A 15,764-nucleotide genomic window follows, 5' to 3' on the forward strand; every position below is an offset into this window, starting at 1 on the left:
TTCCCTTTTCTGATCATCAGTGAAAAAATTTATTTCATATGTTTAATAGTGACATTCTTAGAGCAGCCCCCACGAAGCAGGTAGGCGGTGTCTCCATCTCATTCCTTCAGTGTGTCCTGGTTATTTCTGGAATCTGCAGATTCTGAGTTTCTACACACTGGCTGCTTCATGTGCTCAGACATGGAAATAAGGAGGTGGCAATGGTCCAGCTCAGGGCAGCTATCCAGAAGCAAGAGAAAGGTCCTGGCACACCACTCCCCGAAAGTCCATCTGGCTTTCCTCACCAGGATCCATCAGTGGTGTTTGTTTCTTTTCTTAGTGCTTTTAAAGCCTCTGGCTGCACCCTGGCCAAAACAGACAGTAGAAGGTATTCTGAAACAGAAAAACGGTCATCTCAAACAATGGCATTATCTTTAACAACACACAGCTTGTCTCTACTTCCTTCACATTTGTATTCTGGAATGTTCTCCTTGTGCTTTGGGGAACACTCAGGAAATGGAGTCTGGTCTCTTGGGTCCTAGGATCAGCTCCTGGTCTCAGCCTTGCTTCCTGTGGGATATCTTCCTGGTAGCAATGTGCATTTGCTTAGAAGAATTTAGCCAGCAAGGTTAGCTCCCCTATGGCATTGGCTTCCTGTTATCTCCATTGCTGAAACCCAGTCACCACAGGCAGGCAGGGTACTCACAGGCCAAGGTCCAAACAACCATGGAAGATGGCTGCTGGAAGGCAAATGAGGGGCATCCATGTCCATCTTCCTGCCGGTTTGGATTCTTGGGCCACCCCACCACCAATTTCAAAAATTTCCCCAAAATAATAGTTAAAGCTGATGTGAGTGCAATCTGAGAAAGACAGTCTGCCAGGCAAACACAGGCGAAGGTCCTTTCCACTCAGCAGAGGTAACAGTGACAAGGGGGTGGTGCTGGCATGCGGGGCTCCAGGGTCCAAAGCACAGGAAAGGAGGGAAACTACAACATTCAGGTTGTCACCAGCAACGAAGCCCATCTTCTTGCCCAGTGGTACCCACTCTCAAGCCTAGAGTCATTAATACACACGGAAAGATGCACATACTGACCTGTGGCTGTAGGTCCGCCTGCAGGGAGGTGGGGCAGCAGGTTCAGAGCAGATATCCATGGCGTCACTGTCATCTTTCAGGGCTCTGGCTGGTGGGTCTGGAGCAGCTGGCATGGCTGGGCTGTAGAGGACAAAGCAGTGGGCAGCACTTGTACCTGGTTCCCCAGTACTAGACTCTCAAGGAAGACACTTTTTTCCTGCAAAAATGTTTGTTTGTTTGTTTGTTTGTTTTTTACTATTTTGGCATATTCTACTATTACAATGAAATTTTCAGGCTATGGAAAAAAGAAGAATGCTTTATGGCATGGTCATGCATTCATATAGCTAAGTCTGATAGTTTATAAATTTAAACATAATGATTCTTCATCCCCACCCCCCTCTTTTTTTTTTTTTTTTTTTTTGAGACAGGGTTTCTCTGTGTAGTTTTGGCGCCTGTCCTGGAGCTCACTCTGTAGACCAGGCTGTCCTCGAACTCACAGAGATCCGCCAGCCTCTGCCTCCAGGATGCTGGGATTAAAGGCGTGTGCCACCGCCGCCCCATCCTTCCCCCATTAAAGACATCCGGGGTCAGGTGTAGTAGTGCATCCTTTAATCCCAGCACTGGAGAGGGAGAGACAGGTGATCTCTGTGAGTTCTGGAGGATAGCCAGGCCTACAAAGTGAGTTGCAGATGAGCCAGAGTTACAGTACATACAGTGAGACACCTACCCCACCCCTGCAAAAAAGAAAAGAAAAAAAAAAAAAAGCTGGCCAGGAACTTGATATGTAAGACCAGGATGGCCTCAAATGCAGAGATCTGCCTGCCTCTGCTTTCCAAGTACTGGGATTAAAGGTACACTCCACCATGCTCAGTCCCCACCAGTATTTTTCCTTAAGCTTTTCTATTTTTCTATTTATGTATATGTATGTGTTCTTCTCAGTGCCACACATATGGATGCCTAGAGGACAGAAAAGGGCATGGAGCTGAAATTACAAGCAGTTGTGAGCCATCTGATATGGGTATTGTGGACAGCACTCTACTACTGAGCTCTGTTCCCAGCCCCCAACTGTCTTTCCATGAGGGAGAGATTTACTAAAATTAACTAGATAACATAGATTCTTGTCCCCTACTACCAACAAGCTAATCCAGCACTGTAGAAGTACAGAAGTATTGAAGACTCAGATTCTCATGAAGCATTCCACAATGCAATGGGTTCTCTAATTATTTTACACAGAAAGGTGCACTATTTGGAGAAAATAAGGACTTCACGAACTTTTTATTCATTTACTTATTGTGTGTGCTTATGTGTGTATACCCACATGTGTGGTGCATGCACGTGTGTGTAAGACAGAGGCCCACCTCAGGTGTCATTCCTCAGTAGCCATCTACTTTATTTTTTGAGACAGGGCCTCTTCCTGGGACCTGGAGCTCACAGCTGAGGCTAGGCTGGCTGGCCTAACCCCAGAGACCTCTGTCTCCACTTCTCTAGTGCTAGCATTATATGTGCACACCATGATCCTTGGCTTTTTTAGATAGGTGACAGGGACTGAACCTCAAGCTTAAACACTCCACTGAGCGAGTTGTCTCCCCAACCCCAATCAATGCAATATCTAATGATTACGGAGAGTTCACTGAAAGGAATATGTTTGAAAGGAAGCAAAGAAGTATTATACTAAGAGTTATTCCAGGTGTTATTTTCCTGGGCAGTATAAACAGTCAGGTTAACAAACAGCTTTGTTTACAAGTTTGTAAAAGTAAGCAGAGAGAAAAAATGAAAAAAAAAAAAAAAAAACCTAGGAGGTCCCATGGGAGAAGTGTGAAGAGTACATACACTGGGCTAGTCCCCAAATGTCCCTGCTGGTAGATTCAGAGGGGCATGCAGGGCACAGATCAGCACAAGCAGCTGCCAGTACCACTCCCTCTGCTCCCAGCCAGGGAGTGCCCTCCTGTCTCCACCAACATATACCCCAAGCATACTAATTCACTGTCCTCAGAGTTTCAGCTACCTGTGTATAAATAAAAACTAAGTCAGCTTTGACTACAGTATCTGTTCCCAGGCTTACGACTGGGGGCAGTCACAACTGGGTCCCTACGTACCCTCTGTTTGTCTTGGGCTTATCAAATCGGAAATCCGCAGGGTACAAGTGGAGCCTCACCATGTGATCCTTCCGGTCTTGGCTGGTCTTGAACTTCTGCGGGCAGCCTTCAACCAAGCACTGGTACTACAAAGAACAAGGTGTCACCTCCACTCTCTCCCTGCCCTAAGCCCTGATCCCAGTCACCGTTGCAGATGTGTTCAGTGTAGCCAACACCCACCATATCTTGCCTCTGGGCCAGGATCTGGAACAGAGAGTCATGCCATTCCAGGATGTGGACGTCCAACAAATGCCCAGAGGGGAAGGCACGGCTGCAGAGGGAGCAGGTGTTCCCATGCAACATGTGATAGTGATGCTGGTAGTCCTCTAGGGCGGCAAACACTTGGCAGCAGCCAGCCACCTGACAGGTGAACTCAGGCACCCTGGGAAAGGAGGCGTGTTACTTGGAAGGATGCCTCCACCCCAGGCAGGAATTCTAGGAAGAATTCAGGCTCCTGTTGGTGAGCCTGAAACAAGTTCAGAGTTCCTGTACCACCCCCAAGCTTTACTAATAGACTAGGGGAGAGAGGACCCAGCCAAGCCATGCACGTGCACGGGCAGGGTGGTGCTAAGCCGATGATACCCAGGGTGTCATCTGGAAGGGGTTCTAGTCCTAGCCTGTATGCGGGCGGGAGAGGAGGAGCCAGGGTAGCGCTAGCAAGAAGAGAAAGGCCTCGAAGTCAAGCTGCTCACATGGACTTCTCCGGCGTCTCGGACACTTGCGTGAGCATGTCCTGCAGGTAGAGGTGCCGCTGCACATCCCCATCCTAGGGAAGATACGCGCCAAAAGCCAGGGGTGGACCCGGGTCTTGAAGCCTCGCCCTGCAGCTTTGAACCACGCCCCAACCTACAGAGAGGTGTCCAGCCCCTAAGTCCCGCCCACACAGACAAGCTCCGCCTAGCCTAGCCCCGCCCCCAGCGACAGTCCTGCCCCCTAGGCCCCGCCCTGCGGGGGGGGCTCAGGAAACCTTCCGCCCAGGTTCTCACGCACCTCAAAGAACTCGTGATCCCGCGGGAAGCGCACGGGGCGCGGTGTGAACCAGAAGGGCGCCGCCCCAGCTGCAGGGCTCCGCTCCACCGGCAGCGGTTCGGCTGCCCCGGGCGGCCCAGCCAGGCGGGAATAGAGCGCAGGGGGAAGCAACATCTCCACGGCCGCCGCAGCCCTTCGGCCACCGTCGGCGGGGCGGAGACGGACGTGACATCTATTAACTTCCTGTGGCAACCCTGCGGGGCGGAACGCGGCGCGCGGAGGTGAGTGAGGGCTGGTTCTGGGTTGTGGCGGGAACCTGTCGGGGAGGGGCGGGGCTGGAACCGGACGCGGGGACCGGGTACGGGAACCCAACTAACCTGCAGCGGTGAAGAGTCTGATTCTCTTGGGCATCTGCCACCGGCAGTTCCGACTGCCAACCCGGGCCTGCCCCGCAGCTCGTCGGTGCGACAGCCTCTGGCTGTTTCTGCCCCTCCAGGCGTCCGTCCAGCTGGAGGCAGTGGCCGTGGGAAGTTCACGGTTAATGTGACTTCTCCCCTGAGAGCCCCGCGGTGACTGCGGAGCTGGCTTGCGGGTCTTCTGGAGTGAAGGAGTCAGGGCCACCTTCAGTAGAGACAGACATGGGAAGAAACCCTAAACTAAGCAAAAAGGCGATTGAGATGTGCAGCTGACAGGTTCGGGAGCTTTAACTTTCCTCCTCTCCCAAAATAGCACAGAGCAGGGCTCACCTGTATGAAGGTAATATCAAGGAAGAAGAAGGGGTACTACTGTTTAACAGATATAAACGAAAACTTTTTTTTTTTTTTAAGATTTATTTATTTATTATATATACAGTGAGTGTTTGGCCTGAAGGCCAGAAGAGGGCACCAGATCTTATTGTAGATGGTTGTGAGCCACCATGTGGTTGCTGGGAATTGAACTCAGGACCTCTGGAAGAACAGCCAATGCTCTTAACCTCTGAGCCATCTCTCCAGCCCCAACGAAAACCTTTTGGGGCTATTCTCCCTTCTTTCAGATAGCCCTGGCCATGCCCAGTCTATTTTTCTTCCTCTCTGCTCTGGACTCTTCCAGATGTCTCTGGATATTTTCTCTTTCTTATTTACAATAAAACTTTGCCCTTAACCATAAAAAAGAAAACTTTTTTTGTCATTATGCCTTAGAAATCAAGGTCTGTGTCCATGTCTTTAGCCATCTATCTGCCGATGGGCTAGCGGTGACGTCATCTCTCTCACTCCTCTGTCTCTGAAAAAGCATTTGGATTCTTGACATTTTGCAGGTTATAAAATGTTTTTGACAGGCCGTGTCTTGGTTAGGTTTCCATTGCTGTGATAAACACTGTGACAAAAGGCAACTTCGGGAGGAAAGGGTTTTTTTCAGCTTACAGCTGTAGTTTTCCATGAAGAGAAGTAGGGCAGAAGGGCTTTCTCAGTCTGTCTCTCTCTCTCTCTCTCTCTCTCTCTCTCTCTCTCTCTCTCTCTCTCTCTCTCTCTCTCTCTCCCTCCCCCTCTCCCCCTCCCTCCCTCGCTCCCTCCCTCCCTCTTCCTCTCCCTCTCCCTCTGTCCCCCCTCCCCTTTCTTTTTCTTTTTGGTTTGGTTTTTTGAGACAAGGTTTCTCTGTGTGACAGCCCTGGCTGTCCTGGAGCTCACTTGTATAGACCAGGCTGGCCTCAAACTCAGAGATTGGCCTGCCTCTGCCTCCTGATTGCTGGGATTAAAAGTGTAAGCCATCACACCCAGCCAGCCTGCTTTTTTATATACCCCAGAACCACTTGCTCAAAGGCACCACCCACAGTGATCTGGGCCCTCTCGAATTAATCATCTACCAAAGAAATGTACAGGCCAGCCTGGTGGAGACAGTTCCTCATTTGAGAGTCTGTCTTCCCAGATATGTCTAGGTTTGTGTCATTTGACAAAAACCAATCAGCACACTCTGGTTTGTACTATTATCCAGGAGCCTTTAGTGGCTCTCAACCTTCCTAATGCTGCGACCCTTTAATACAGTTCCTCATGTTGTGATGACCCCTGACCATAAAATTATTTTGTTGCTACTTCATAACTATAATTTTGCTACTGTTGTAAATTGTAATGTAAATATATGAATGCAGGATATCTGATATGTGACCCTGTGAAAGGGTCATGGTGGTCTTGACCCACAGGTTGAGAATTACTGCTCCAGACTCCCCTTTTCACACCTCTTCTACCCCCACCCCAACTCCATTTTAGCCATTGTTCACTGAAAATATGCATCTGGTTTGCTCATAATTGGTTGTGCCAGACTTTGCTAAATAAGTTGTGTTTGGTCTAGTGTATCTGTGGTAACTGATACAGATAGGAACCAAGGAGTATGAGAAAGTCGTGCAGGCTGTTGAGGGTTGATCAGACTTCTCTACAGTTGGACCTTTCAACTGTGACTTTGTCTTCCTGTATGTAGAAACCATTGTGTGGACATTACTGTCTGTGTCCTTTGTCCACTAACTGCCAAGAATGTCTTTTCATTGTTGTGACAACCAAAAGTTTAGGTATGTCTCTAGGACATATCTAAAGCCTTAAAGGAAGCTACTGTTTAGAGATGCGAGAAGTCTCCCCCCACCCCCAATGATCTATAAATCAGGAAGCACGGCAGGCTCCTAGGATTAATACACGGGAAGTAGTGATATCTGAGGATTTACACGTTTACTTGGATATGATTTTAAACAAGTATCTGTGTAGATGATCCTTTCGTGGTAGTACCCTGCCCTGTGTCTAGTGGGCAGGGCTTTGTGTTGGTGGTTCATACCTTCTTTGCCATCTAGCATGTTACAGGACAGCCTTTGGGCCTTGCAAAGCCTCATGGTTACTGCTGAATTTGATGAGACCATATGTGGGGGAAGTTTGGGGTTTTGCATTCTGCTTGCCAGGTAGCTTAAAGTGCCTCTTTTGAGAACTACCAATATTTTTAAAAAAATTTTCTTGAACATTTTATTTTTTTTTTAATGTATGGGTATTTTGTCTGCATTTTTGTTTGTGCACCATGTGCCAATGGAGGCTAGAAAAGTGTCAGTTCTCCTGGGATTAGAATTACAGTTTTGAGCTGCCACATGGGAGCTGGGAACTCAATCCAGGTCCTCTGCAAGATGCTTTTAACTGCTGAGCCATGTATCCAGTCCCAAGATACCTGCATTAAAGATACTGTCAGCGTCTTACTGTCTCTCTAAAACTAAGTAATTCCCATGTTACTTAGTGAGCATAACCAGTTCCCAGAAACCAGAGCAAACATGTTGAGGCAGTAGCTGTTTTATTTAATCTCCATAGCAACTCTAGGGAGCTGTGTTAAGCCCTCTTTTCATGAGCAGCATGCAAGGGACTAGCTAGCGTTTTGACTGGTGTCCACACCCCACGACTGAAAGAATCATGTTTCTATTGTGTAAGACTCCACAGCCCACACTCTGCTGTTGTGTGCTTTTTATTGTGGTTACACTGAACACCTCTTGATTTGGAAGTTTGTGTGCTGGGGATTTGATACCTGCTTTAGGCTTTCCATTTTGTTTTAGTTCTTGGAGACACCTGTTTTGACCATTGGTGGAGGGTGATAAACTAAGAAACTGCTTTCTATTACATGGGTTTACAGTGTGGAACTCTCAAGGTAGAGTTCCAGATGGTACTGTTTGTCCATTAGCATACTGTGGGAGTGTGTGCTGAGTCTCCTGCCCTTGACACTGTTTAACTCAAGGCTTGTCTCAATTGGAGATGCTAGCACAGCGTTTCTTAACTTCTGAGTTACACCTTTGTGAATGTACAAGAATACTCAGAAAATTCACAGATATGAATAGTAAAGTCTCATCTCCAGGCCTAACTTCACTATTGTTTGTGGATCTCAAATTAAGAATCCTGACTTGGGTTTATTACTATGTTCCTATAACATCCATAAAGTTTTTATTGGGCTTAATTTCTAATCTGTAGCAAATGTTTGTTTTCCTTAACGCTGTTTAATAGCAATTCTGATACTGACTGACTAGCTCAGCCATCAGTGGAAGACCCCATGTTCTCAGCTATTAGAACCAGGATGTTGGTACATCTGTTACCCACTAGGACATTATATACAGTCTCCACAGGTCAACCACTTTCCACTGGGATGATGGGATAGAAGTCACCATACCTTTCCTAACCAGTAGAACATTGCTTTAGAAATTGACATGCTGTCTTCTGCTGTTGCTCTGTGATGTCAAATACAGTTCTATTTGATTTTGAGATAGGTTCTTGCTGTCTCCCAGACTGGCTTTGACTGTGCTCTTCCTGCCCAGCCTCTCAAGTTCTGGGGTTACAGCCTCAGAAATCGTTTTGATCTCCACCACTTTAGCCAATGTCTAGACCTCAGTACAGCTGGTCCTAGAGCATCAGTAAAGCTGGAATATGTGGACTATTCCACATATTCTTACCTACCTAAACTATCTTTGTATGTTGTCAGGCCTGGACCAGAAAAAGGAACATTGAAGGTTTTAGAGTGCAAAAAGAATTCCAGACAGGCATGTGAACAGAGGTACCAACTTACAGTTTAGGGTTTAAGAATTGGGTATGGCCTCTTGAGCGGGAAGTTTTACTACATCAGGACAGAGACAGTAGCCTAGGCCTATGCAAGTTCCCTCAAAGGGCAGGATCATTGTGTCTGCCCAGCCTGGGCCAGAAAAGCTGAGACAAAATATCGGATCTGCTTCCTGCTGGCCCCTGGTTACATGAGGATGGGCTGGACCAGGAAGTGAGAGCCAGGTTTGTCTGGCCCATTTCAGTGATTAGCTGGTACAGCTGGCTCAAGTGGTGGTGTGAGCTGGAAAACTGAAAGCTGTGTCGACAGGACCATGGTACAGGTGAATGCAGTGACAGTGGCAGTGACGGTGGCTGGCAGATTTTGTAGATGAGTACCATTTTGATAGATCAGACTGCCGGGGAGAGGAAGAGGCTCATGGTTGACATAATCTTGACAATGATTTTTATGTCGAAGGCTTGAATCAGTCAAAAGACATTTTAGGTTTAATTTTATGAACAGCTTTCTTCCTGCCTTCAGGAGAATATTGCTATGTTGGTGTCTCAGAGCTAAACTATGAGTGAATTTCGGATTCACCATGATGTCAATGAGCTGCTCAGCCTGCTACGCATCCATGGTGGGGACGGGGCTGAGGTCTACATTGACCTGCTGCAGAAGAACCGGACGCCATATGTTACAACCACAGTCTCTGCCCACAGTGCCAAGGTGAGCTCCTATTCCTGATACAGGACCATAGGGATGGGAGCCTGAAGGTGCAGCCATGGGTGTAGACACTCATCCTAGGGCTGTGGAGATGGGGCCCTGCCCTTCATAGCCACAGCATAGCTAGTGCTGGGCCAACAGCACCTGATGGATACTTCCTTTGAACCTGACATTCACTGTGCTCTGCTAGGCTTCTGGTTCCCAGCAATAGCTCCTGTTACTTACTCTATTATAAAGATGAATCAGTGGATGTCCAGAGAGATAGTAGTCTTGAATTCTCACTTCCACAGTTCTCCTCTGTTTCTCCTCCACAGTTTACATATATTAAGGAGGAGACTTAACGTATGTAAAAATTACTGGGTGGGAAAAGGAAAACTACTGATATTAATCACATTAAAATTTCTTTTTTTTTTCTTTTTATCTCTTTCTTTGTGTAGCCTTGGCCTGTCTGAAACTCACTATGTACATATGTAAAACAGGCTGGCCTTGAACTCAGATCTATCTGGGAATAAAGGTGTGTGCCACATCACACCTGGCTTCATAATTCAGTTATGTATCTTTAATAAAAGATACCTTTGAATTTGAAATCTACATCTAAAAATATAGACCTAAAAACATAAACGCTACAGAGACAGCTCAGTGGTTAAGAACACTTGCAACAGTCAGGTGGTGGTGATGCATGTCTTTAATCCCAGCACTTGGGAGGCAGAGGCAGGCGAATCTCTGTGAGTTTGAGGCCAGCCTGGTCTATAGAGCGAGTTCCAGGACAGGCTGCAAAGCTACACAGAGGAACCCTGTCTCGGGGAAAAAAAAGACTGCTTGCAGCTCTTGCAGAGGACCTGGTTCAGTTTCCAGTTCCCCACATGGTAGCTCATAACCGTATATAACTCTAGTTCCAGGGGCTCCAATGCCCTTTCCTGGTCTCCATGGACACTGCATGTACATGGTATATAGACATATATGTAAGCAAAACACTCAGACACATAAATAAAAGTAAAGCTTTTGAAAGTTAAAATACAATAAAACAGACATTGTGAAGTGTCACTTAAACAGTATAATGATGCCCCAGTACAGTCAGACAAATTGAGTGGAGCATGGCTCAGGAAACACACGCCACATCATTAAAAATTGCTGAGTGAAACATCCCTGAATTGGTACAGGCAGTGAGTTCAGGAGGCAACTAGTATGAAAGAATGCATGAACTTGTAGGAGAGTTGTGAGCGCTCCCAGGCCTGTGAAGCGTAAGCTATGAGAAATCATAAAGGAAGGGTGGCTGCTCTTGGGGAGCATTGACATTCATTTCTGTTTACTTCAGAGATGTGATTATTTAGCTCACCTAATTCAACTGTGGTTTGTTTATTTGTTTCTTTTAATTAAGGGTTTTTTTTAAGTATTTGATTTGTTCCTATCATTAAATTACTTATGCTTGTGATATGAGGTTAAAATTGCAGAATTTTCTCGTACTCCTGAGGACTTTTTAAAGAAATATGATGAACTGAAGTCTAAAAATACAAGGAACCTTGACCCACTGGTATACCTGCTATCGAAGCTCACAGAAGACAAAGAGGTAAGCTTCCTGCCTCCTCTGCATCACCACACCTGCTTTGGAGACATTGAAAACACCCCCCAGTGTCTCTACAGAGTCCTGGCTTGTGGTCCTCAAGGAGCCTGGGGTGCAGATTATGCCTTACATGCGTTTACTTCTGCACATCCTTGCCCTGCTTTCACTGACTGGCAGCTGTGCCTCCTGAAGGCAACACTTTGAAGGCATGTGTTTGGTGAAACATTAGCCTTTCCATACTGAAAGAATACCTGTAAACTTAAAGGGAAGTGGTTGTATTGTTTATGGTTTCAGTCCCCATTATTTTGGGGCCCAAGTTGAGGCAGAACATCAGGGAGTAGCCTGGTAAGAGGTGACAGAGCTGCTGACCTCATGGCATGAAGAGTTCAGTTTGTATTATCAGTGAGTTAATCCATTGATAGATAAGGTTAGAGTCTTCACGATCCAATCCTATGTCAGTACCATCACCAGCTGGAGACTGAGCCTTTAACATGTGAATCTTTTGGAAAGACTTTTTTTTTATCCGAGACAGGGTTTCTCTGTGTAATTTTGGTGCCTGTCCTGGATCTCGCTCTATAGGCCAGGCTGGCCTTGAGCTCACAGAGATCCGCTTGGCTCTGCTTCCGAGTGCTGGGATTAAAGGTGTGCGCCACTGCTGCCTGGCTAGGAAGACATTTTTATATCCAAACCATAGCAGTAAATCATAATATAACTCAGGATGGGCACAGACCAGGAAACATGAAAGTGGTAGCATGAGGTAGCACATCTGCTTTTCTCTAATGCTGTGCTGGTCCCCACCTGTTGTGTGTGTCATATGTCAGTATGGAGCCAGTGAGTAGTGTGTTGAGCCCTACTCGCCATCAATGCAGAGGTGTGTACCAGGCACTAGGACAGAAAGGGGAAGTGGTGCTGCAGCCCAGATGTTGTAGGTAGAATGTAGAGGAACATTTGTCCATTGGGGGTGAAATTAGGGATTGACTATCAAAGAAGGCTGTAGGCTTTCGGTCCCCTGTTGTCACCCTACCCCTCCCCCCACCCCCGGAGCTGAGGACCGAACCTAGGGCTTTGTGCTCGCTAGGCAAGCGCTCTACCACTGAGCCAAATCCCCAACCCCTCCCCTGTTGTTTTGGTGACGTGACAGGTGGTAGAGCACAGCGAGCTTTTGTGGCCCAGTGTGAATGTATGGTTTTATGTGTTCTCAGACACTGCAGTATTTGCAACAGAATGCAAAGGAAAGAGCTGAGCTTGCAGCTAATGCTGCCATCAGCAGCACCACCAGCTTCAACATCCCTGTTACAGCCTCCAAGATGTCCACACAGGAGCTAGAAGAACTGAGGAAGCAGCTTGGCAGTGTGGCCACAGGCTCTACACTGCAGCAGGTACTGGATCTACCGTGGTCCACAGCTCCACCCACTGTTCGCAGCAACACTGGGTGCTAGCTATGCAGATATTTCTATTCTTAGTAAAAAATAATGTGCCGTAGGGAGGCTAAGGCTGGATTGTGTTCTGTAGTCATAATTCTGACCCATAAGAATAAACAGTGCAGTGAAGGTCTGACCAAGTCCACCTGCAGTGCATCTGAGCCAGCACCGGTTATGGTTCCCTACCAGAATATGTGACAATTTCTAACAAGGTGGTACTTTTTAAATTACCAGTTATTTCTCTAGGTTATTTTCTTCCACAGTACTTGCTGCTGCTTGGATTTATTCTGCCTCACACTGGGTTGTTTTGTTTTTTTTTCTGAGTTTCCAGTGTCGTCATATAGCCACCACATGCCTACCTTTGAGACCCTCAGACCCCTTTTCACAGCCCCAGCTCTGTGAAGTGCCCCAGCCTCCCCTCTGTGTGCTGAGCACAGAGGACACAGCCAAGTCTTTTAGGTATATCCCCATGCCAATTGTCACATTGCCCATATACCACCCTGTGTGACCTACAAGTATGCAGAGCTAAATTGATGCTTCCAAAAGTTGCCCAGCATTGTTAGTCTCCCAGGAAGGCCAGTGCTCTGTGCATGGCCTAGAATCTAGCCTTTGTGGTGGGCCGTCTTTACATGACAAGGGTGTATGTCAGTTGCTAACTCCCGTCTTAACTCAGCAAGTGGTGTTAGAACTAGTCTCTGCTAAGAAAATCGATTTAGACTTCCTGCCTTGTGTCCTAATCTGAAACAGCTCTGTGGTAAAATGCAGACACTCTCCCATGGCCCCCATAGCTGATGCCCTGACACCTATGGACTCCTTGATGGACAGAAGAGAAACCTTCAGGGGGCCTGGCTCTCTTGTTCCTAGACCCAGATGTTGTGATGGACAGATAGAAATATGTCTCCTTTTTAAATTAGATCAAATGTCCTATGTTCTAAAACAATGGACTTTTTCTATTTCAAAGATGTGTTAATTTCCATAGATATCTTAGTTTTGTTTGCACTGTGGTATATTTTTCTTTTTGTTTTTTAAAATGTCCTTACTAGTCTCTGGAACTTACAAGAAAGATGCTTCGAGACAAACAGAACAAAAAAAATTCAGGCCAGCCCCTTCCGGTCTTCCCAGCGTGGGTATATGAGAGGCCAACACTGGCTGGAGATTTCCTGATTGGTTCGGGCTTAAGCTCAGACACAGCTTTGCCTATAGGTATGTGATGGATATCTTTCTGACACCTGAAAATTTCTCCCTGCTTGCATTTGCTTCAGCAGGCTGGGAAACTATGGGTGTCACACTGAAGCCCAGAGGACTTGAAGTGGTTGTTCTGCATTCCTCCTGCCAGATCTTTGGGACAGCCGGAAGCTGGCCTCCCAGGCTGTGCACAGATGGGCTGGTACAAGGACCAGGAAGACACCTTTTTCTGAAGTGATTTGTGATTACCACAGATTCCATCAAATATTAGTACTGTACTCACAAAGGCCTTCAAAGTTCTGTCTACCTAATAGCACTGCTGTTACAGGACAGGTTCTTGGGAATCTGAGATGTGTGTGTTGGCATACCATGAGCTGCATGCAGCCCTACAGTGTTTTTTTCAGATCGAAATATGAAATTTTGTGCATTGGCATAACATACATGTGGTATCCTGCCCCTTTGATGGCAGCCCCAGTTCAAGAGGAACATGGAGTGGTGGGCCTTGCCACAGCTCATGAGTTCTGTGAGGTGTTGGTGCAGAGGTCTGCTGTCACCTTTAGAAATATCTTATAGGGCTGTTAGACAAATAACAGCGTTTTCTCCTGTCCCTAAGCAGACATATTCTGCTGAAAGTTAGTGGGAAGGTAGAGACAGCTGGCTGGATGTCATGAACTTCTTGTTTGCAGTGTTGGTATTTACCTAATTGTCACCTGTCCCATCACCTGGTAGAGGTGTCTTCTTCCTGTCTGCTTTCCTGTCTACACATGGACCCCTGTAGTCAGCATAGTCATCGTCCTTGGCAGAGACTCAACCTTGGACCTTACCTTTCTGCAGGCTGTGGCTTTAGCTGGTATTCTGCGTATTTGTGTGTCCCTCAGGACTCATTCCTGTTGGATTTCACTCTCCTCAGCAATACTTAGCATCATGAATCAACATTTCTCCAGTTGTCCCAGCTCTGTGCTCTTCCAGACAGTTTTTTCAGTGAGCTCCCCTGTCTTCTCCCATTGCCTGTGCTCCTTGGGGTTTAGTCCTGGACCTGCCACCTCCATCTCCCCTTCCAAGTGGTGGGTAAACTTTGTCACCTATTCCCACTCTGCTGCTGTACCTGCCACCTCCCCAGTGGTTTACTCATACCTACAGCTGTTGAACATTGAAATTCAAAGTGTGGCCAAGGAACCAGTTTTCTGTTTTATTACCTTAATCCCAGTGGCTATGGCATCATGCAGGGGCATGGATCTGATCACCTCATCTTGCTCCCCTTCCTGTAGTTCCTGTACATGTAGGCATAACTAGAGCCTACTTTCAGTACAAGGCCTGAGTCTTCGGTAAGCCTGTCGTGACAACCCTGGAACCACACACACACACACACACACACACACACACACACACACACACACACACACACACACACACACACACACACAGAAACCCTGACAGTTTGACCAGGCCGGCCCCTTCTGACCCTTTAGCTCCATTTTTCACTCAGGCCTCGAATACCAGTCAGATAAGCCAGGTCTACTACCTCAGGGTGTTTGCTCCTTCAGAGCGAAGCTGAAGATCCAGCAATACTTGCCCATTGTTCTTGGTCCTTCCTTGTCACCCTTAATATGGTGTATGATGCTGGTTTAATTTTGTTTGGTATTTTTTCCCTATCCAGGCATGTTGATAGGAGGACGGGGCTGGCATCTGCTGTGCACATGTGTTGACTAGAAGCAGGAGAGTATCTGCCAGACTCATGCTTAGCATGGAAGAGCTACTGGTAGTCATTTGAGTAAGCATGGTGATTCACAGCATTTCAGTCATGACAGGAGTACTGGAGCACCACCTGCTCCCTGCTCTCACTGCTGAGGATTCCATGCTGCCAGTGAACCCCGGGTGGTAGGATGAGAAATAACCTCTACAGAGGGTCAGCTGTTCTTAGAGGATCCTGCCAAACACAGCCAGACTGTCACCAGCCATGGAGATTAGCATTGTGGTTTTACTGGTCAAGAGAAAGCCAGTGGAGTAAAGTGAGCAATGGAACTTGGAATTCAAAGGCATGGATCTAAGCTAGATGTCATCTTGGGGCTGGAAGGCAGCTATACAGAGAGCCTTTTTTTCATACAATGTATTTTGATTATGTTTCCTCTCCTCAAACTCCTTCCATGTCCTCTCACCTCCCCACCCACCCAACTTTATGTTCTTTTTCTCACTTTTAAAACAAA

General features: G+C 46.9%; 2 protein-coding genes across 7 annotated transcripts in view; one reads left to right on the top strand and one right to left on the bottom strand.

Annotated features, from left to right (window-relative positions):
- Znf511 (zinc finger protein 511) lies at positions 1-4,435 on the bottom strand. Of its 4 annotated transcripts, none has more exons than XR_008213014.1 (6): positions 4,177-4,435; positions 3,879-3,952; positions 3,367-3,568; positions 3,207-3,272; positions 1,073-1,268; positions 1-344 (listed from the first exon to the last, which is right to left on the bottom strand). XR_008213014.1 is itself a non-coding variant. In XM_052713026.1 (6 exons), the coding sequence occupies exons 1-6, from the start codon at positions 4,327-4,329 to the stop codon at positions 281-283; spliced, it is 738 nt and encodes a 245-aa protein (XP_052568986.1). In that variant the 5' UTR covers positions 4,330-4,435; the 3' UTR covers positions 1-280. The 4 variants fall into 4 exon arrangements, 2 of the variants coding, with proteins under 2 accessions (XP_052568986.1, XP_052568985.1); XR_008213013.1 differs by having other exon boundaries at positions 1-372; XM_052713026.1 differs by having other exon boundaries at positions 1,073-1,192; positions 3,148-3,272.
- Positions 4,322-15,764, top strand: part of Tubgcp2 (tubulin gamma complex associated protein 2) — a 24,787-nt gene continuing 13,344 nt past the window's right edge. For 2 of the 3 annotated variants that reach the window (XM_052713008.1, XM_052713009.1), the window contains exons 1-5: positions 4,322-4,436; positions 9,211-9,396; positions 10,832-10,960; positions 12,157-12,333; positions 13,419-13,578. In XM_052713008.1, coding sequence (XP_052568968.1) covers positions 9,247-9,396; positions 10,832-10,960; positions 12,157-12,333; positions 13,419-13,578 — 616 coding nt within the window. In that variant the 5' untranslated portion in view covers positions 4,322-4,436; positions 9,211-9,246. Of the gene's footprint in view, positions 4,437-9,210; positions 9,397-10,831; positions 10,961-12,156; positions 12,334-13,418; positions 13,579-15,764 lie in introns of those variants that run through there. The other variant, XM_052713010.1, reaches the window with a different exon arrangement.

This window comes from Peromyscus californicus, unplaced genomic scaffold (assembly GCF_007827085.1).
Source record: "Peromyscus californicus insignis strain IS unplaced genomic scaffold, ASM782708v3 Scaffold_4__1_contigs__length_199733344, whole genome shotgun sequence".
NCBI classification, from domain to species: domain Eukaryota; kingdom Metazoa; phylum Chordata; class Mammalia; order Rodentia; family Cricetidae; genus Peromyscus; species Peromyscus californicus.

Coding starts and splice junctions, on each gene's coding strand:
- Znf511 (XM_052713025.1), bottom strand. CDS start 4,329: ATGTTGCTTCCCCCTGCGCTCTATTCCCGCCTGGCTGGGCCGCCCGGG. Junction 3,569..3,878: donor GAGACGCCGGAGAAGTCCAT/GTGAGCAGCTTG, acceptor CTCCTTTCCCAG/GGTGCCTGAGTTCACCTGTC. Junction 373..1,072: donor AGGCGGACCTACAGCCACAG/GTCAGTATGTGC, acceptor TTTCTGTTTCAG/AATACCTTCTACTGTCTGTT.